This window comes from Colletotrichum paranaense (genome assembly GCF_030867605.1).
Source record: "Colletotrichum paranaense strain IMI 384185 chromosome Unknown Scaffold_22.1, whole genome shotgun sequence".
In the NCBI taxonomy this organism is placed as follows: domain Eukaryota; kingdom Fungi; phylum Ascomycota; class Sordariomycetes; order Glomerellales; family Glomerellaceae; genus Colletotrichum; species Colletotrichum paranaense.
The window spans coordinates 358,488-378,771 of NW_026848980.1; the positions used below are offsets into that span (position 1 = coordinate 358,488).

At 53.3% G+C, this 20,284-nt stretch overlaps 7 protein-coding genes across 7 annotated transcripts; 2 read left to right on the forward strand and 5 right to left on the reverse strand.

Annotated features, from left to right (window-relative positions):
* Positions 1–1,804: 1,804 nt before the first annotated feature.
* CPAR01_16026 (uncharacterized protein) lies at positions 1,805–2,460 on the reverse strand (the record flags this gene model as incomplete). Its single annotated transcript, XM_060500271.1, has 2 exons — positions 1,805–2,036; positions 2,204–2,460. The coding sequence occupies 2 exons, from the start codon at positions 2,458–2,460 to the stop codon at positions 1,805–1,807; spliced, it is 489 nt and encodes a 162-aa protein (XP_060341088.1).
* A 2,352-nt stretch (positions 2,461–4,812) lies between these two features.
* Positions 4,813–6,057, forward strand: CPAR01_16027 (MYB DNA-binding domain-containing protein; the record flags this gene model as incomplete). Its single annotated transcript, XM_060500272.1, has 2 exons — positions 4,813–5,817; positions 5,920–6,057. Coding segments are annotated over 2 exons (1,143 nt in total), but the record flags the coding sequence as incomplete, so codon positions are not given.
* Positions 6,058–8,505: 2,448 nt separating this feature from the next.
* Positions 8,506–8,859, reverse strand: CPAR01_16028 (uncharacterized protein; the record flags this gene model as incomplete). Its single annotated transcript, XM_060500273.1, has 1 exon — positions 8,506–8,859. One exon carries the CDS (start codon positions 8,857–8,859, stop codon positions 8,506–8,508), a length of 354 nt encoding a protein of 117 aa, XP_060341090.1.
* A 2,135-nt stretch (positions 8,860–10,994) lies between these two features.
* Positions 10,995–11,210, reverse strand: CPAR01_16029 (uncharacterized protein; the record flags this gene model as incomplete). The annotated part of the gene is made up of 1 exon (XM_060500274.1): positions 10,995–11,210. One exon carries the CDS (start codon positions 11,208–11,210, stop codon positions 10,995–10,997), a length of 216 nt encoding a protein of 71 aa, XP_060341091.1.
* Positions 11,211–12,511: 1,301 nt separating this feature from the next.
* CPAR01_16030 (uncharacterized protein) lies at positions 12,512–13,945 on the reverse strand (the record flags this gene model as incomplete). Its single annotated transcript, XM_060500275.1, has 1 exon — positions 12,512–13,945. The coding sequence occupies one exon, from the start codon at positions 13,943–13,945 to the stop codon at positions 12,512–12,514; it is 1,434 nt and encodes a 477-aa protein (XP_060341092.1).
* A 656-nt stretch (positions 13,946–14,601) lies between these two features.
* On the forward strand, positions 14,602–18,219 carry CPAR01_16031 (SNF2 super family protein; the record flags this gene model as incomplete). Its single annotated transcript, XM_060500276.1, has 2 exons — positions 14,602–15,967; positions 16,019–18,219. Coding segments are annotated over 2 exons (3,567 nt in total), but the record flags the coding sequence as incomplete, so codon positions are not given.
* A 480-nt stretch (positions 18,220–18,699) lies between these two features.
* On the reverse strand, positions 18,700–19,446 carry CPAR01_16032 (40S ribosomal protein S14; the record flags this gene model as incomplete). The annotated part of the gene is made up of 4 exons (XM_060500277.1): positions 18,700–18,851; positions 18,912–19,072; positions 19,192–19,264; positions 19,377–19,446. 4 exons carry the CDS (start codon positions 19,444–19,446, stop codon positions 18,700–18,702), a joined length of 456 nt encoding a protein of 151 aa, XP_060341094.1.
* Positions 19,447–20,284: the final 838 nt, after the last annotated feature.

The window sequence follows — 20,284 nt, forward strand, 5'->3', positions numbered from 1 at the left end:
AGGTGGGAGCGAGCATCTAAGGTAGCGAGTTCTTGCCGTTCTTGCCGTCACTTACAGTCCCGGTCGACGGAATCTGGGAGGAACCCGATGTCAGGGCGCCCTTTACCTTACCTAAGATACCACCCGCCTTACGTCAGGACGGAAGGAGAGAAGGGGCCAGGCTGACGACAGTACATAACTTCCAGAGGTGGACAGACGCTCTCTTACTCATCAAGGCTGGGCAGGCACGGCAAGAACTACGCGACGATGGGCAGAATCGTGACAGGCGGAGGCAAGAACGCAACACTGCAGTAACCCAGTTCCGAGAATGGAGACTAAGGTACCTTAGGTATGGATATTCATTGGTATGGGAGGTAGGTACCTGAGAAAGAGTGGATCGTGAGCCGAGGATTATTGCGTCCGTTCTTCCACAACGACACTCAACCTCATTGACGCGCACCCGCCGGCCCCATCTGTCAAACCATCGCGGCTAACTAGGAAGCCTGTAAAGTACCAGATAAGGTACCTTGCCTGGGGTCTGTAAGGTACGGATTCTTGTACCTTGCTCCGTGCACGAGGTACCTTGCCTTGCCGACACACGTCGAACCTGGAGGCTTGGCCCTCAATGCGGACTGTGTGTTCCAGCCTTGCTTGTGGACAGTCTGGCCTGGCTGCCATGTCTCATCTCTAGTTTCTACAAAGTGAGGTGATGATGGAACTTGCCATGGCCCGTGAATGAAGCATGGAAGGTATTATCTTCCCAATAACTCTGTACTTTGTAGATCGCACCTTCCTCTTTCCTGGGACAGACAAAGAGCCGAGACAAAAGTCTCGGCATCAGGATGGCACACCTGGGGGAAAGTGTATATCAGGAATCCATGTATCTTTCCACCTGGTTTTCCAGCAAAGTGACTTGCAAGTGAGATGAACTTGACCCAAATCTGAGACCCAACCAACCACACTTTTTTTTCAATGTTGAAGGAAAAAATAAACATCAAAATTGCGGCGTGTTGGGCGCTTCAATTCGGACCTGCATTTATCGCATTTTCCATGTCGCTGCTTCCAAGATTCGCAATCTCTTCCTCCTTCAATCGTCTTGCACTCAACTCCCGTCCCCGGCGCCTACCTTCCGAAGCCTGAACCTCCCCTTCTTACCTTTCCCGTCATTCGATAGTCTCGGCCCTGTCTGAGTCTCTCTTCTCTTTCTGTCTCCTTCTCCGTCTCCGTCACTGCCTCGTCTGCCTCCTGGGCCCTTCTCATCGTCTCATCTGCCCATCCGTCATCTGCTCCATGACTGCGCATCAGCATCTCATCTGCAGCCTGCCCTGCATTTCCTCCAATCTCCACCTCATCACCACACATCATCGTCGACTCCGTCACCTTCCAAGCCCTCTTTTTACGTCTGATCGACATCCCCCGTGCCCACAGAGTCGACCGACTTGACCGCTGCCCAGCCATCTGATTCGCGGCACTTCGTCCGTCTCTTCAGGAACCGCCCCAAAGGATTCCCCCCCAGTCACCGATTTCAAATTCTAGAATGGGACCCCAAGACCAAAGTCCTCCCCCTAGCTGAGCGACGAAGAAATAAGGTGAGCACCTCACCACACGCTAGAATAGAGTCCCACTCCTTCTAGAAAGATTGCCCGGGATCCCTGGGTCGCATAATTGATCTTTTAATTGCCAGGTATGCGTGAAACGCGTTTCCTTCATGCGATACCCGTCTGACCCCCTGCTCCAGCTTCATATCCCCCCTTCCCATGATCCGTCATGTCTCGATGAGGTCAACTTGGCCGCCAGCACTAGCAACGAGCGAGCGCCAGCCGCATCATGCCCACACGAGGATCTCGAGCCAATTCTCCAACGTACCGCCAAACCAAACTGTGTCGGCCATCCGCCTTCTTGCTGTCCGAGTGCCCTCCTTGGCCACCCTCCCGTCGAGTCTTCGTCCCAGGTTTTCTCGTCCAAGCGCCCTTCCTACTGGTTCGGCCCTGCCCTCCCTGACGAGCCATGGAAGGTACTTGCGACTTTCGCCTTTGCCCAGCGGCGAGAGAGCGAGCCTGTCGAGTGTCGAGCCACTCCCCAGGCCCTTTTTTTTTTTTTTTTTTTTTTTTTTACCGACCTACCATCAAGCACCGAAAGTCTGGGATGTGCATTGAGTCGCACAATCTCCTTGCTGCCGAAAGCCGGGGGGGTTTCTTACGCCATGTACCGTCCTTTTGCTTACACCCACCACATTCCCGGCTCACGGTTAGGTGAAAGAGGGGGTGGTACGGTCGAGTGGGAGGCCGCGGGAGACTGTGTGCGCGTCTTGAGCGCACGCGTCTGGCAATATGGGGATGCCCTCAAGTTCGTGAGAAGACGAGAGGAACTCGAACTGCTGGCGGCTGCGTGCACGTTTGCGCGCCCGCCCGCCCATGCAAACAGACGAATAATCACCTTGAGCGAACCTCTATCATCCCATGGTTTCGACGACGGCACCATCGTGCGACCTGGTCATTGAGTCGCACACGTCCCAAGTCCCCAAAAAAAAAATATCCTCATTGGAAAAAGTTGTTACCCCACAGGCTAACCAGTCTTGTCTGGTCCGGTGCAAGTCAACCCTACGACCATCCCATCTAGTCGACGCGCGCGCCGCCCGCCTGGTCCAACAGCCGCCGCATTGCCGAACCTGAACCTCAACCGTGGCACCGCCGTCATTCTCATCTCGGCCCTGTTCCATCGCAGTCGTATTCCTTTCTGTTTCTTCCTCTAGCATTGGCATCTGCCTGTGGGACCTGCCAGATTTGACCGTATCGACATCGAGGCGAAGACCGACTGACACGCCTTTTCTGGCGTTTGGGACGCAAATCCCCCTGCTGCGGACGTCTTCATCTTGGGTCAGCCGGGATAATTTGCCTCCTGGGACCACTGCAGTTCCCTTCCGAATCGATCCCGAAGCTTTTGACCAGGTCCTCGAACGTGGAAGCAGGCTCTCACTGCCACCGATGACGGCAAAGGGGATCAGGACTAAAAAAGAAAGGGTCTTTTTTTCTTTCTGACTGACTGACTGACGTTGCGAATGGATACAACCAGCTTGAGCTGGTGCCCGCCGTCTTTCTCACCCGGCAGTCCCTTGTTCTCACCCCTCGGCAATCTGCCCACTAGGTCGAGTGGTTGTTGCAACCTTACCGTCTCTCTGGCCCTATCGCGTACCGGAGCGGCGATTTCTCTTCATGGTTCTGGTATACCCTCCCTGCATCAGATATACCCCCATCAGGGCCAAGGCATGACTTCTCGGTGCTCATCCAGCCATTTTCTCTCCCAAAACCTGCTGTTTGCCCCCCAACAGACTCCACTGTATTCTCCAGAATGGGCAGAGCTGTCCAAGTTACGCTGTTCGCTGGTGGTTTTCCACCCAAAGCAAGCCACCCGTCAAGGACGGAGGCCAGGGGAAGGGTGACCCAGGGACTTTGAGCTTCCGAGCCCACGCACACGCGCACACCCACACACAGGCTCATATACATTCGCACTCAAGAGTCAACTGCCTTGAGTTGAGCCAAGAGCTGCCACCCTGGTTCCCCTTCCCTCTCTCTCCCCGGTGAAGCAGGGGGCCGAGCAACATGGGCGGCCTTCTTCTGAACTGCTGCTGCTTAGTTGCTATGCCCTTTCCAACCAGCGAGCGCATGGTAGGGCTCGTTTCAGCTTGTATCCCTCATTCGGCTGGACGTGCTTGGATTTCTTCCATGCGTTTTCCAGACCTCTCTCTTTTTCTTTCTCTCTGGGTCGTCCGGCCTCCCTCTACAGGGTTGGATCGACTCCATCCGGAGGTTTCTTAGATTTGTGAAATGGTCCATTGCTTGTCTCCCCCGACGACCCTGTCTGCCCATCATACTATGTAGGCTGGCCACTGTTACGCCCACCTCCTCGCCAGTTGCATCATCACCGCCGGCCGGGGGCACTCCTGCTTCGATATCCGGCAGCGAAACCCATGGCATAAGATCCCCAAATTATGCTACCGTCATCACCTACTGGGCAAGGTTAACTTGAGTCTCCGCAACCTACTCAGGAACAGAATACGTCTCGCACATGGCGAATCGCGTATGTGCTTGAGATGTCGGTGACAAAAGCAGCGGCAGTTGATGTACCCTCTTTCTCTCGCCTCACCCCTCCCATGCATGCTTTTCTCCTCTCCTTCGTCCCCTTCTCTCTACCCCCAGAGCAAGAGTCCACACACAGCCCTCTATTCCTCTTTTCGATAAGGCACATCGGACGATATAATGCAGCCCTTGCCCACGTCCGCGCTTCCTCTCTTTTGACCCCTTCACTACTATATTACTTGTCCAGGGCCAAACGGGATTTATAATAAGTCAAGGGAAGATCCCGTGAGCTTAAACGGCGCGTGACAACAACCAGTTGAAAAAGGGTAGCATGGTTACCTCGACCTTTATTTCGTCTTAATAATTTTTTTCCCACCTTACGCCAGTCAAAGGGAACTATCCGTCCGGCCGTGCAGACAGACAGACAGATAGCTCTTCACCACCGGGAGTCAAGTTCTACGAAACCGCAACACCAACTTGGTCTTATTTCTCAGCCGTCGTCATCATCATCACCGTCGTCGTCGTCTTCGTCCTTCTCCTCATTTCTCCCCAACATCACTACCGCTAGATTCAACCTGGTCATCATCACAACCACAAAATCTGGCAAGGGCTTGACCGTTGCCACTAGACACCATTCTCCTTCGCTGCCAGCAATACCGCGAAAATTCTCTCCACACCTCCCGGGCACGAATGTTCGTTGAGTCTGGAGGGGGGGTCTCATCACGGCGACACCATAGCGCTGTTACAGGATCGCAGTTTGAAAGACTACCACCACCATCGCGACCCCGCAACGTCGCACCAACAGCCCTCACCTCTCCCGACGCCGCCCGAGAGGGCCTTCGCTCAACCAATTCTTTCACTTCAGAGCCCGGCGACCGTCCAGAGCGGTTCGCTCTGGCGGGACCCATGTGCCGGAAGCACGCTGGCGGGCAACTATCGAGTAGGGGACTACAATGTCGATTATTCTGCACAGGAGTCGCATCCGAGCGACCAGGGCCAACAGCAGCATGGTTATGACACGACGCCCTCACATCATCAACACCATAGGAGCTCTCTCCATCATGGCGCCGCTCACACGCCCACTCTCCACGAGCCGCCCACTAGCCATCACTCCCATCATCCTGGCATGCAGCAACACCAGCAGCACCCTCACCACTCTCACCACTCCCACCAGGTTCTAATGGATCCGGGGCACCATCTGGGCCACGCCCGGCACTTGGGCCCGCCTCACTACGGCGCTCCGGGTCCGGTGGTCGCTCCTTTGTATCCATCCATGACAACGCCTACGCAATCTCATACGCCCCATGGAGCACCGAAAAGACCGAGACCAGACGAGCTTGACTTGTCCGTTCCTGGGATCGATCTTGAACAGACGGACCTCGAGACCATGCAACAGACTCCTCTGGGTACCGCCTATGCGCAGGCGACCCAGCAAGTCCAGGCTCCTACGCATCATCACCACCGACTACCCGATACAGGACCCCCTTCCAAGATGATGAGGCGTGATGGTGACGGCGGAGACAGAGGCGGTGCCCCGAGCGTCGTGGGACAAGCAGGCATGCCGACTCCGGCACCGAGGCCAAGGGGGCCGAAGCTAAAGTTTACACCCGAAGACGACCAGCTCCTGATCGATCTGAAAGAGAACAAATCCCTAACATGGAAGCAAATCGCGGATTTCTTCCCGGGGAGATCATCAGGAACACTCCAGGTGCGCTATTGTACGAAGCTCAAAGCTAAGACCACCCAATGGACCGACGAAACGGTATGTGCTCTTCCCTCCCCTGACTACGATGCCATGCAGCACAGCCAGACGGCGGGGCATGGTGAGGCCGCGCACAGCATTCTGACTTGAATATTCCTCTAGGACCAAAAGCTTCGCACCGCGCTACAAGACTACGAGAATGAGAAATGGCGTATCGTCGCTAACAAGGTCGGAACCGGCTTTACCCCTGCTGCCTGCCGAGAACGCACGCAGGAGTTAATGGGCGGCCCTCCCTTATAGCATTCAATGTCTCCACCGGGAACTTCTGAGCCCCCGGCTGGAGACACAATCTACACGCAGCAGCTTCAGTGATGAAGAGGAGCTTGCCTTTAGCGATGATCTCCATCATGCAACTTGGAACGACACTACCCATCCGGAGCATTCAGATCGACCTCCACGAACGCCGTCCTCCCACTTCGACTCAGCGAGCTGGTAGGGGAGGAAGATCTGCAATAATTTGCCCGACGTCTTTTCATGTAACGACTTGGGTTCGAAAAGCACAGAGAACGCAAGGCCCGAAGAATTGCGCCAGCTCTTCCTCGAACCACCGAGGCCATAAATACTTCTTCGCCATGTTCACTTCGGCTTCTACCTCATACCTGCGACTCTCGAGTGGCATTGTCCTTTTGTTTTGCTGGATTCCCCATCCGCCTAATTCTAGAGATACCCCCGAACACCACGGGTCACCTTTTTTAACTTCATCTTTTTCTCGACCTACTCCTTTATCTCGATTCATGACACAACGCACACACTATAGACTTTGGGGGGCAACACAGCGAACCACGCAATCTACGGCCTTTCTGCTTGCTTTTATCCCTCTCGACGCTCCCTTAGACGATTTTGGTTTTTTCTTCTCGACGATTGTCATCAACTTCTTTTTGGCCCCATCCAAGGATCTACCATTGCCAATTCTCTCGAAATTCGGTTGCACTCGACAGTCTTCCTGCAGCATTTGGTTGTCTACTACACCAACACGCCTGCAGAATCGACTCTCGAAAACTTGGCTGTACTGAATGCAACGGACAAGAGGTTTTAGTGGTGAGCTGGCTATGATGCCTAGGCGTCTTGTGGGTGGAAGGAGAAAAACACAAAAAGGGGAGAAAGATGCAGATGGAAAGACGCATTTTGCATACATGGCGGATGACACACGCGCAGTTTTCGCATCCATGACGACGTCTGTTTATTTTGTTTTGTACTTTTGACCATTTTTTTCGTTTTGTTATCTTCTAAACGCTCATTATTTGTTTTTTGTTCGATTCTACCCCACACATCACGCAAATGTACTTTGTAGTATTTGTAGCTTCTTCAACCCCCTTTTTTTTTGCTTCGTCCCAAACTTGCTTCTGCTTACGCCCCATGAAAAGGATCGCAACATGGTATGAAGTGGAACAAAAGCGGCAGCCATCTCTCGAGGTGCTGTTGCTTGAACCCGATTATGTGAAAACAAAACGTGCAGGAAGATGGAGAAACATGTTTCTTGTGCTTCTGTTTATTAATGTATAGTGGAAAATCACAACTAATTCGGTCCCGGTATACCCTATTCGAGAAAGTACTACCCCCCCCCCCCCCCGGACCCCCAAGTGGGAAACCTCGGGGATAAACTTCTGTGAATCACATTGGCATCGTAATGCAGCAAGCAGTCTGCAAGAAACCATGCACCGACCGCTTCCGGGGAGGACGGAAAGAAGCAAGGTCAGGCGTAGGTGTGTAGGTGGGCAAATCACAAAAAAGCAACATGTCTGTCCTATCATCCATTCCATCCATCCGCTTCGGGACGGGAGACGCATCAAATGTGCAACTTCTCTTGGGGGCGCGTGTAGTCGAGTTTAGGGACTTCTACTTACCGTAGGTCGTGAGCCGCCCCCTTTCACGAAGGTCCCGAGGCCTCGTCCCAAAACGAGAGGCTTCCAAGGCACACACCTCTTTTTGGCCTTGCTACAGTAGCGCGGCCTATTTTTGCGGCCCTGGTGGAGGGGGAAACGGCCGGCCGGACGTTTTTTGTTTTTGGGTAATTTATTCTACGGGTTGGCGTGCAGTTGACGTGTGGCAGCAATTATATTAACAATACATTCCGATTCCGCTTTTGGCAGCTGGTTTTGATTACCTTGCCCGCCGCGGCAGCCCGGCGTCCAATCCTCCAACCGATTTGAGTCAGAGTGCAAAGTCCGGGGAACCAGGAACCAGGCCAGGGGCCCCGGGGGGTTGGGAAAGAGTCAAGAGATGGCGCGCGCGCGGGCAGGCGGGCGGTCTTGTTTAGCAGCTGCTAAAATCCGGAAACTAGGCGATAGCTGTATTTTCTTAAGCGATCTTTTTCTTGACATTTTGGCTAACTTGGCTCTTGCTCCCGTTTCAAAAGCCTGTTCCTTTTTTTTTTGCGCGAAGGACGATGGGGGTCGAGTTTGTTAACTTCAGGCTTCTGCTGTTATTCTTGTTTCCCTCTGTTGTGCCTGGGCCTTGGGGCCTTGGGGATGGTGCGTTCGGTTTGGACTTTTGGGCCAATATCGGCTTGGCGAGTAATGGCGGAATGAGGAGCGGGGGGGTTAGAGGGAAGGGAAGGGAATGGCGGCGGGCAGGATTCAGGAAAGAGACCCAAAGGTGCGAAGAGCTCGGAGACGAGGGAACAGGGTAGGACTTCAGAATGGTCCTGCTTTGGCCTGCTTACCTGCCTGCCTTGGCTCTCTCTCCGTGTCACTCTCTGTACTTCTCTCTCCTCTCTGGGCTCTCTCCTGTCCCGACACAGAGTTCGCCACATGACCAGATGTGGACAGTAACGTAGAGACGGGCTGCAGGTTGGCCCTGTTGTCTGCTGGAAAGACCAGGACCGGCTATCGAGCAGAGGCGAGAAAAAGAAAAGAAGAGGCGCCTCCCCGTAGGGTGTTGGCAATTCTGGTCCTCCGCATGTGCCGAGTTCGGGGTTTGTGATCGAGCAAGATGGTGGCCCTTTTGACGACTTTGTTGTCCTTCCTCCACCCCCCTTACAATGAGCGTCCTATGATCTGGATCTCCCGCTGGCTTCCAGTCTCCAGTCGTTGGTGAATCCATTGATCACTGCGCAGGCTCTCGTTTGGCTCTGCGTCCACCGAGAAAGGTTGGTTTGGCAGCGGCTTCTGCCCGTTGAAACACTCGGCCCCAGGGTTTTGTTCGTTATATGACCCGGGGGATTCTGATATATCCCCCCCCCCCTAGCCCGTCATCTCCCACTCCCAGTCCCCCCAGTCACCCGCCAGAAGGCAAATCCAGGGGAAAAAGAAGCGGTCAATCGCCCCCGGAACGTGACACGAGCGGAGCGGTTCCCACACATGTTGTCATGCCTGAGCCTCTTCCCACTCTCTTCTCGCTGACAGAGATGTAGTGCCATGTGTGAGAGGTTGTGAATCGCGCAGTGACAAGTGACGTGACGGGTTAGCCTTGGTCGACGAGGTTCCTGCATGTCACCCCCTATGCAGAGTGATACCTGCATCACTGCATCGGGTACGGAGACCTACGCGGCGCTTCGTCCAACAGTATCGGATACTAGACAGGCCACGGGTGTGAGAAATAGGCAAGGCCAACCGCACCCTGGGGTTCCAGATGTCGGCTCTCGGCTGCTACTTGTGGATGGGGTTACTACCACCCAACTATCGCACACCCCTTCGAGAGGTCGTGTCCGCCGCTATACTATTGAGACACTTTTTGAACAAATTTAAGCTCAAAGATTTCGTGACTCCCGAGACCACTTTCCGATTGTGGGGGGCCGCAAATCGGACACCCTCTCGCACTTTGCATAGAGAGTAGACCTGAAGCTCCAAAGCCGTACGCGACGAGCGATCAAATCCTTCTGCAAAACATCTAAGCTTTCAGTAGCTGTGACAGTTCAAATCGCAAGAGGGTAGATATCGTGTCGCATGGCGCAGATCAAGCAAGCCAAAACAACAGGCGCCACGATGTTGCGGCTCCAAGGCACCCACGGAAGATTGCCATGTGGTCATGCAAGCGACGTTTGAAAGAGGGAGGGGCGAGAAAAAACAACCCGCTCTCCTGACCATGAAGTTGAACCTCTTCTCCAACCCTACCTCGTTATATGCCCCGTCAGCGGCTCGCCATCTCTTCGGACGAATGTCAACGGGTTCGCGAACTTCATGCTGAAAAAGTTGGTTGGCTCAGCGCATGAGACGTCCCAGGTGAAACTCTTCATGTGCGATTGATAATGGGTTATCGTACGTGAACTGCCGGGCCAGATGGTGAGGATGATCGGTATCTAAGCCGGGGGATGCTTGGCTCGATTTCCTCCAGCGCGAACCAGGGGACATGGTTTATGTGTGATCCCCGGGGCGTCAGCACCGTCATGGCCCGTATCATGGTCTAGGGCTGATATGGTTGTCTGGCGGGTCAGTCGGCCGACTATGTGCAAACCAGCTGTGGTCGCCGCCTTTAGATCTCGAGTATGAACACTTGATATTGGCAGCAGGCCTTGGCCTGAGTCTCTCGAATCCTCGAATCCGAGATATTGCTGAAAAGGCCAAAGTTGACTTTGAAATTGTGGTCAAGGAACCCTTGCGGCGGCCTTTCTCCCACCCGGTTGCTCCGTGTCCCAGCCCGGAAAGCTTGGATCAAGCGGCTGACTGCAGCCAAGGACCTCAGCGCCGAGCATATGTCGGGGTTTACCGATTCCATAGCCCTGAGTAAGAGAACGATTTTCGATTCTTTCAAGGCTCCATTCTTTGAGTTGAGGAAGAGAAAACCGAATGTCAATGGCCAAAGAAACATTCTTCGAAGATGCGTCATGCGGGTTGACGCTGTGATGTAACCATGCAGCAACGCTTTTTTTGTACCTAATCGAGTGCCAATCAAGACTTAGTCGGCCCTCCGTTGCCACGGTTGGCATTAAGAGCCAGCGTGAGATCAACGTGATGTATGCTAGAGAATTTCTGTAATTCCTCTTAGAAATGGGCTTGGTCCGGTAGCTTGGCTGCCCCAAATCACTCGCCTGTGGGATGTTGTTAGCCTTGTCGAGATTGAGGTCGTCCACAGTCTCCGCAATGGGCTGACAAGAACCCATTAGACAGGCATCGCCAGGAAAATCTCCGTCAAATATGCACCGGAAGTTTTCTTTCAACCCCTGTCGCCCAATCGGAGAATTGAGGCATCAATATGAACTGGATCCATATGTTGGGAAATGGAGCGCTGATGATTAGCAATCACTGGGTCCGCCGTTCTCTCCACCGCGTGGCTCTCTCGCAACCCAGAGGGACACTGCCGGTCATGATTGTTGCATGGCGACACTCGACTGAAGAGGAGGAATTGATTGTCTCATTGGATTGAGGTCTCGAGGTTGCCGTGTGCCCTGAGCTCCGCTTCTTATTTCGCCGCTTGGCAATCCATCGGCCTGCCATCGAGCATCCAGGGGTTGTCATGTTTGAGGGAGCAAAAGCAAGCTCTAGACCGAATGCAAGGAACCGGATCTTGCTGCTATAGAGGAAATGGCGTGACTTCAAGCCAGATGATCCCAAGATCCATGCTGACTCTAGATCGAGCTTTTCAACGTCTTTGAACTGGTAGCCCGCCACTGACGATCCACTTCTTATGACAGATCAATATCGAGATTGTGTGGGCAGAACCCGATGCATTGCTAGCTTCCACTGTATAAGTTGACAAACGTAGCCGTTTCAATCCACGAAGACCGTCCACTCATTGTTTCTGGCGGTTTCTTTTGTGATCGCACTGGACTGTGCTTCTCTTTGATGTGTTGAGCAAACTTCGAGACTACTTCCATGGCACCCACACGATGACGTGTGCGATGAGAGCAGTATGCCGCGCACCAGAAGGCGGACTTAAGCAGCATTAGTTATTAGGCAAATCTACTGCTCGTCATAAAATGCCAGAGGGCGTGAGCGTAGCTTCGCATGAGTTTTCTCACACACCTCGGCGGCATCGTCGGCAAAAGGTAAGCGGCGGGTGCAAATCCTGAGGGGCCAAAAGTGTGGGCGTTTCCTTGGAAGGAAAAGTCTTCTGGTCGGGTACTTCCATGGCAGTCGCTGATGTTCCGTCCGCCCCTGACGCGATACACCACTCCTGGTGGGCTACCAGTATATCACGCCTGATATTATGGCTATAATGTGGTCTCTTAAGGGGTGGCAAGCAAGCGAACGTGGCAAATGAAGTAGACCACCTCGAGTGCAACTGCACACCAAATCATACTAACAGGCTCCGGGATTGCCTTGTAAAGGGCACACGAGTCACCTTTGCAGGAGACTGTGCCACGTTGGCATACCGCGAGTATGGCCAGTGGCTTCCCTAAGAGCGTGATTGCCGGACGGATGAAGTCGCCCGCCGAGGTTCGGTACCTGTGGGCGAAGTCTTCGAAACAAGGTTGCCCCGTAGCTTCTACGACAAATTCATGCTGGATCTCTGCCGTTGATTCGACTTGATTCAGTAGGCCGTTGGACGGCATGCCGGTGTCGTCTAGTTTGCGACCAGTGGAGTGACTGAATGGAGTGCACGACCATCAAGAGGGTTGTACCCTAGACGTTTAATATATTTCCAGTATCATCGCGGTCGATCTCGTAAAGTGTTGGACTAAGATCGACGATATTCTGGGGAATGCGAACGTGTCATCGCGTCTTGCTCAGCGACTCGTCAGTGTTCTGCCGTATTGTGACCTGGGCCAAGCAATGAAGCGGTGTGAATACTGGATTCAAGGACTGGCAAGTCTACCTTAGTGGTCGTCTCCTAGGTTGGAGAAGTGCTGGCCGAGAGACTCTTCGTTCAACACCGTGCCATTTTCCACAAGATCGACGAGATTCTTGTGATGGACAACGTTAATCCCACACTCGAGATAGGCAGCCATCTCAACTAGCCATCCGTTGAACTCGTTGACCTCAGTTGGTTTGCCAGCACGAACGTCTTGGAGCATGGAGCTCGTATTTTCTCGGACCTTATGTCCAACACTGTAAAGCATTTCCTTGAGCTTGTCGTAAGAAAAGCGGTCCAGGAGATCGCTACGTTGAGGACCGTACTTGCGGATCATCTCGTTCTCCGCTGCCAATGGCATTCCAGGGACTGTTTGTAGGATAGATTCGGTGCTTCGGTCTTTAATCAGGGCTTGAAGAACATTGCTGGCTTCCATCAACAGGGAATTGATGATGCTCGCTATGGGGCCGTCCCGTTTCGTGAATAGATCGCCATTTTTGCAGCGAAGGATGGCGGTTAGTGGGTTGATGACAGAGTTGACCACGAGTTTCTCCAGCTGCAATACCCATAGCTCGTTGCGTGCTACGATATGGCCGTTGAGGTGAGGTGATTCGGCGAGTATATTCGACAGATAAGAGCCGTTGTTGCCAGAATTGTTTGGAAACACAAGCCCAACCTTGAGGTCTGCCTTGGAGGCATGTAGACTCTTGAACTGGCCCAACGAAGTCACTCCGTGGGTTGTTACACAAGCCAGCCAGTTGGGATGACGAGCAGATGTATCTACATACCGCGATGCCATGTAGGAGTCGCCGTGAGGTGGCCAAAGTTTGCACATGCCGTTTTGAGCAAAAGCAACCGTGGAGCGGTCATTGAGATAGCGACGTGCTCGATCAACCTGCGGAAGAGCTTGGGATGCCTTGGTCGTTACGATCAGGTTGGAAATCTCTTGTCCATCCGCAACCTCTCTTGTTGGACCTAAGATCGGTTCTTCTTCGGACCATAGCTCCACATCGAAATCCAAATACTTTTGCGTAGAGTCTCCTCGAGTGACCTCGATACCTGGTTGCTGTCTCCATAACAGCAGAAGCTCTTTGCGGTGAACAACGAGGGTTATCGGTGGTGGATTAGGTAGAGACGCAAGCGAGCTGGCAAAGAGAATCCCTAAGTTCCCAACGCCAAGAACGTAGATACGCTGTTGGCGATTGCGGTGTTGTTGATGAGAAATTGATCCATCTGACCGACTGGCCGAGGGGCTCAAGACTGAATTATTTTGGTCCAGATTGGACAGGCTCCAAGCATAGAGCTTGGGTGCGCTCTTCTGAGGCAAATGATCGAGGTAGGGTTGTAGCCAGACGGGAGCCATCTTGGGAGCGCTCCGTAGAGTCGACGAGGGACGGTGCTTGGACCGAAGGCCGTGGCCGACCGTTGAGAGAATGCCAGGTGAAGGGCGTTTAATCATGGCTGAGAACAACAAATATCATTGCCGGCGTAGTTGTATACGAAGTTTTATTTCTGATAGACGCAACAGGTTTGGATGTAAGGTAGTTGAATCCCAGCAATGACAAGATGAGTAGAGAGGTGCGCACGGAGTACCCTTGTAGGAGCTCCTTCATGGCACCAGAACGCCGCATTAGTCAGGTGTGGCTGCCCTTCCCATCCTCATTGTGGCTGCAAAAGAGCCTCCGGCTAGCAAGTGCTTATCTAATATAAGTCCGCATGCCGATGGGATTGGAAGCCTGGGACTGACAAATCCTACCAATCAAATTCGTCACCAAGTTTTCCCATTAAGATCCCTGTTCAGAGCAGCTGACTGCGCGAACCGTTCGCTCCTGCCTTGCCGTGGCGTCATCGTTTTCCAGAGAGAATCGCTGGTGAACGCTCAAGCCTGACGCGCTGCTGCCTGTCCTGAATCTTTGCCTTACAATCTCACCGGAGTGAGTCACCTTTACAACACACACGATTATCCTCACGACGGTTTCTTGGAATCCAGATCTTGCATGTCGCTCACTTAGCTTGGTACCTACAGGCATGTCCGCCACCTGAGCTCATATCCATTCTCAACTTCACTTACGTTCCCATTTTTCAACCACCGACACTGCTGTTTGTCTGTTGCGCAACTCGCTGATCAGAACCGGCCTCATCAAAGATCTTGGGGCTCGCAATCTGGAATATCGGGCATGGATTTATGAAAACTCTCCGTCATCGGATCTCAAGATGTCGTCCGACAAAGAAGATGGCGGCATAGTTGCCGAGAAGATAAGTGAGGAAAGCGCACCCTCTAGCACTAAAGCAGATGCACCCAGAACCACAGCAGTTCAGTTTGAGGGAGACGAGGCGGCATTTTTGCGGACTATCACAGCCGATATCCGGGATCAAGATGATTTAGAGCGCGATATCACAACACAGGCCAACGCCGCCTTGATTGAGGCAGAAGACAAGAAGGATAAGCAGCGCATTGAAAAGCTGGAAACCACTAAAGATAAACTTGAGGCAAAAAGAGTAGATCAACGGAAGAAGCTGGAAGGAGCTCGACGTAACCCTTATCAGTCACGGATCATACAGAAGGAGCTCGATAAGCTGGACTTAGAGATTGAGAATGCCATCAACGACATCTCGGACTGCCAAGCTCGCATCGATAAGAGACAGGAAGAGATTGCGATTGTGGAGGATCCTGTCAAAAGCAAGTCTAAACGCTTGGCCGGCGAGTCGCACCGAGAATACCTCGTCCGGACCGGAAAGATCACGCCCTTTGCCAACATTGGTGGCGAACGACCCGATGGTTTCGAAGGCGAGCTAGCAGATGTTCTTGTCGAGGCCGAGCAAGACGCGGCTGCGGAGGAATACCAGAGCGACGATGAAGAGCCAAAGTCTCATCAAGTATTGCGCATGCCAGGCTTTGCTGAACATCCAGAAGCAGCTCCGGCATTCGTTGAGACCGAGTTTTCTCTACGACCAAGAAAAAAACGCAAGATGGATGAAGGAGCATCGTCCGATGAATTCGATGCATCGACTGTGAGTTCGGCTGAAAGCCAGTACGCTTCGGACACTAGTGAGGAAGAAGCCACAGGTCGCAAGCGGAAGAAGGGCACAAATACGGATAAGAAGAACAAGCATAAGAAGGCTGCGGAGAATACAGTCACCGTTGGTAATACAAAGGTCGACCTGAGCAGCGTCGACGATGGAAATGAGGCGATCTACCAAGCACGCCTTGCTGATTGGGTCAGGAGACGGAGTGCAGCTCGTCAACAGCAAAGTGCCAATGCTGCTGGCGACGCCTCAATTGAAGACAATGGCGAGGAGGAATGGTTTAAACCCTCGCCTGATCAGCCTGACCACGGATTCGGTAACGGGCTGAGGCTCCCGGGAGACATTCATGCGTCGCTGTTCGCGTATCAAAAGACCGGCGTTCATTGGCTTGCTGAGCTTTATGAGCAAGGCGTAGGTGGCATCATCGGGGACGAGATGGGCCTTGGAAAGACAGGTAAGAAGTTTTGGTAACAGATGAACGCAATCTTACTAACAAGCTTAACAGTGCAAGCAATTGCTTTCGTTGCGGCGTTACACTACACCAAGAAGCTCGACAAGCCCGTCATAGTAGTCGTCCCCGCGACTGTCATGCAGCAGTGGGTTAATGAATTCCACCGATGGTGGCCCCCTCTGAGAGTGTCGATTTTACACTCGTCCGGTAGCGGCATGGTCAATGTGGCTGAGGATGATGACGATGAAGATTATCCTGGAGATAGGACGAATCGTGACGCCGCAGAGCGTATCGTCAGGCGCGTTGCCAAGCATGGACACGTTCTGGTCACCACGTACGCTGGCTTGAACACCTATGGCGAGCAACTGCTGTCCCTGGAATGGGGCTACGCCATCCTCGACGAGGGCCACAGGATTCGCACCCCTAATGCAAATGTCACATATCAAGCCAAGTGTCTCAACACACCACACCGCCTGATCCTGTCGGGTACGCCAATCCAGAATAACCTCACCGAGCTGTGGTCTTTATTCGATTTCATTTTCCCTATGCGACTAGGGACTCTGGTCAACTTCAGACAACAGTTTGAGATTCCTATCAAGATGGGTGGGCACGCGAATGCGACTAATCTTGCGGTCATGACTGCTGAAAAATGCGCAACGACTTTAAAGGAAACCATTAGCCAATACCTGCTTCAGCGGCTTAAGGTCGACGTGGCATCAGACCTGCCGGAAAAGACGGAACAGGTGCTGTTCTGCAAGCTAACGCCGGAACAAAATGAGGAGTACGTCAGGTTCATTCATTCGGATGCGGTCTCTCAAATCATGGCCAGAAAGCGTCAATCACTCTACGGAATCGATATCCTGCGGAAGATCTGCAACCATCCGGATCTTGTTAGTGTGAACAGGAAGAACCAACCAGGGTACGATTGGGGAAGCCCCAGAAAATCTGGCAAGTTGCAAATGGTTGGCGACCTTCTTCCGATGTGGAAGAAGTTTGGGCACAAAACGCTGCTATTCTCCCAGACCAAGATCATGCTCAACATCATCCAGGACTATATCGGCAAGATGGAGGGAATGAACTACCTACGCATGGATGGAGACGTTACTATCGAGAAGAGACAAGTTCTGATCGACAAGTTCAACAACGATCCCTCCATTGACGTGTTCCTGTTGACGACTAAGGTGGGCGGCTTAGGTGTAAACCTCACCGGAGCGACCAGGATCATCATCTACGACCCTGACTGGAATCCGTCAACTGACTTGCAAGCGCGAGAGAGAGCTTGGCGACTCGGCCAGACAAAGCCAGTCGCCATTTACCGGCTAATGACTTCGGGCACTATCGAGGAGAAGATTTACCACCGCCAGATCTTCAAGCAATTTATGACGAACAAAGTCCTCAAAGACCCGAAGCAGCGGGCCAACTTCGATCTTTCTGACCTTTATGACCTATTTAGCTTTGGCGACAATAGCCATAGTATGGCCAGCGCCAACAGAAGCAAGGTCTTTGAGGGCGCGGAGGTCAAGTTCAACCAGTCAGAGGGCCACAATCAGCTGGAGAAGCCGTCAAAGAACGCCGTTCCCATCTCCTCCGTCAAGGCAGAAGACGAAGTCGACACGGTCCGCAAGCTTTCCGGCGTCGCTGCAATGGAAGAGTTCACGGAGCCTACAGATGACAGCGAGGAGAAGCGCATTACCGAGAATCTGTTTTCTCGAACTGTGGATAGCGCCTACGAGCATGACCAAATCATGAATGGTAAGAAGAAGGTGCAGGCTGACCAGGCCATGAATCGACACGAAGCCAACAAGATAGCGGCCCAGGCTGCCGCCCATTTGCGACGAGCTGGAGAGGCTGCGCGCCGCATTCCCATCGGAACTGTCACCTGGACTGGCGAGATAGGCGAGGGAGGCCGACCTACTGCACCGCGACGCCGCGGAGTGAATTCTTCGGCGGTCATGTCTTCCCTTGCGGATCGTCAGGGGCTCAGCCAGCCGGCCAGCGGCTCCAGTTCACGGGGCAATACTCCAGGTACGGACAAGCCCTTGAAGGAGAAGGATTTCATACCCCTGATCCAGACTTTCATGAGACGTCAAGGAGGCAAGGCAGTGACTAAGATGCTGGTTGATCACTTCAATCCGTATTGCAAGACTCCAAAGCAGACGGACGACTTCAAGAGTGCGTTGGACAGGGTAGCCGTCCTGGGGAAGACGGGTGGCACGGGTAGGGGTACTTGGACGCTAAAGCCTGCTTTCAAGTAGTGGCTGAACAGTCCCAGTTTCCCTTGGGCGACTTGAGGGCAATCACGTAAATATTGAGGGTCAGGAGAATGGCGTTCCGGGCAGGCGTGGTCGCTTTCAGCCTTATACCGCGGCATAGATCCGCGAAGACATATCGAAACGACATCTCAGGCTTTCATATAATCAAGATTTGAGAACAGTGAAGCAGTGATGTAGACTACTCGGTGATTCACATATCACATCACAGCATCGCATTATGTGCACAATTTTGTCGAGGGTTCAGGAGCTACTCTTCAGTTCAGGCCATATATGGCGAGTTTCTATTCTGTCTACGATAGATACTGTCGCCCGCAGCAGAAGGCATGTCACAGTGCGTAGAGGTAGAGTGGGGACCAGGCTAAGGCGCCGTTCCCCGCGTTTTTCGCGATGCCACCAAGAAACCAAATAATGAGCGCTCCTGTCCCACGGAAGCCACCCAGGTAATAATGTAAAACCGGGCGCTCAGAGACGACGACCGCGGCGACCACCCTTTCTGCGGGTAGAGTCGGAGGGCGTGGGGGTGACGTCCTCAATGCGGCCGATCTTCATGCCGGAACGGGCCAGGGCACGGAGAGCAGACTGGGCACCGGGACCGGGGGTCTTGGTGCCGTTACCTGAAGATTTTAATCAGCTCGACGGCTCATGAGGGACTGTTGGAGGGTTCAAGAACTTACCACCGGTGGCACGGATCTTGATGTGGAGGGCAGTGATGCCGAGCTCCTTGCAGCGGGTAGCGACGTCCTGGGCAGCCAACATGGCGGCGTAGGGGGAGGACTCGTCACGGTCGGCCTTGACCTTCATACCACCAGTGACACGGCAGATGGTCTCACGGCCGCTGGAATCACCCAGTTAGCCATCTTGCACCATCACGGGTATTGATATAGTCTTCATGTTCGCCAGCGAGGGAGGGGTATTTCGGAACTCGCAGGCAGAACGTTGGATGGTGAGACCTACGAAAGATCGGTGACGTGGACGAAGGTGTCGTTGAAGGAGGCGAAGATACGGGCAACGCCGAAAACGAGCTCGCCTGAAGATCGCGGGGTAGTTAGCAAAATTGCTTCATTTTATCATTTTGCGGTCGGCGCATGCGGTTTGAACGCGCGACGTCACAATCCATTGGGACGTAGGCAAAAACTCACCCTCGCGGACCTGGGGACCCAAGGAGATGTTCTCCTGGGCGGGACGGACGGTCTTGGACTTGGGAGGCATCGTGACTGCTGTGTTTGACGAATTGTCTTTCGGTGGTGGTTAGTCGGAGTGGTTGGCAAAGGGAAGCTCTCTCGATCCGTCGCTCGCAATAATCCCAAACGAAATTTCACAAAGCCCAGCCCTGCACACACGAACAAAAAAAGTGGACGAGAATGCCCTGACGGGGGTCGGGCGGTTGGCGGCGGCAGAACGACCTAGATTGGCTTAGCCGTTCAAGAAACCCTACCTAAGCGAGAAAAATAAGGGCGGTGAGAATTTCAATTTGCTGGTGGTGGCCCATGCACCAGCCCCAGCGGAGCCTGCGAAATTTTGGGTAAAACTTCTGCGATCCCGCGGCCTTTTTCCTTTTCCCTCTTCCTTCTGATCCAGCGACCAATTTTCGACGACAACCGCCGACGACAACCAAACCCGCCTTCACAATGGCCGCCACCACGTATGTACACCAATGCTCTTGAGAAGCAGCGGCAGCATTTCCCCCTTCGTTCCGTTTGCGATGTCTTGCAGATTGTCGTGGTCCTCTCGCTGGAGTCCTTGCTTCACCTCGTCGTGAATGCCTGGCTCTCAGCTCGAACCCTCCTGGGCAACCTCCCTCCTTCCTTCATGACCTGGAATATGGCTTGCGGATTGAGAGACGGTGCTCGGGGTGTTGGGGATGAACGGTAACCCGTTCTCCCTTAAAATCATTGCCGCTTGTCGGATTCTCCTCGCAGTGCTGAAAGGCTTGCTCGGAGACCCATACACATGCGAGCACATAGTCTTGAACACTTTGCTGTGCTTCGAGGTGTTGTCGGATGAGCACAGTGCCACAGTAATTGCTCCCTTGGAGCTCCTGCTACCA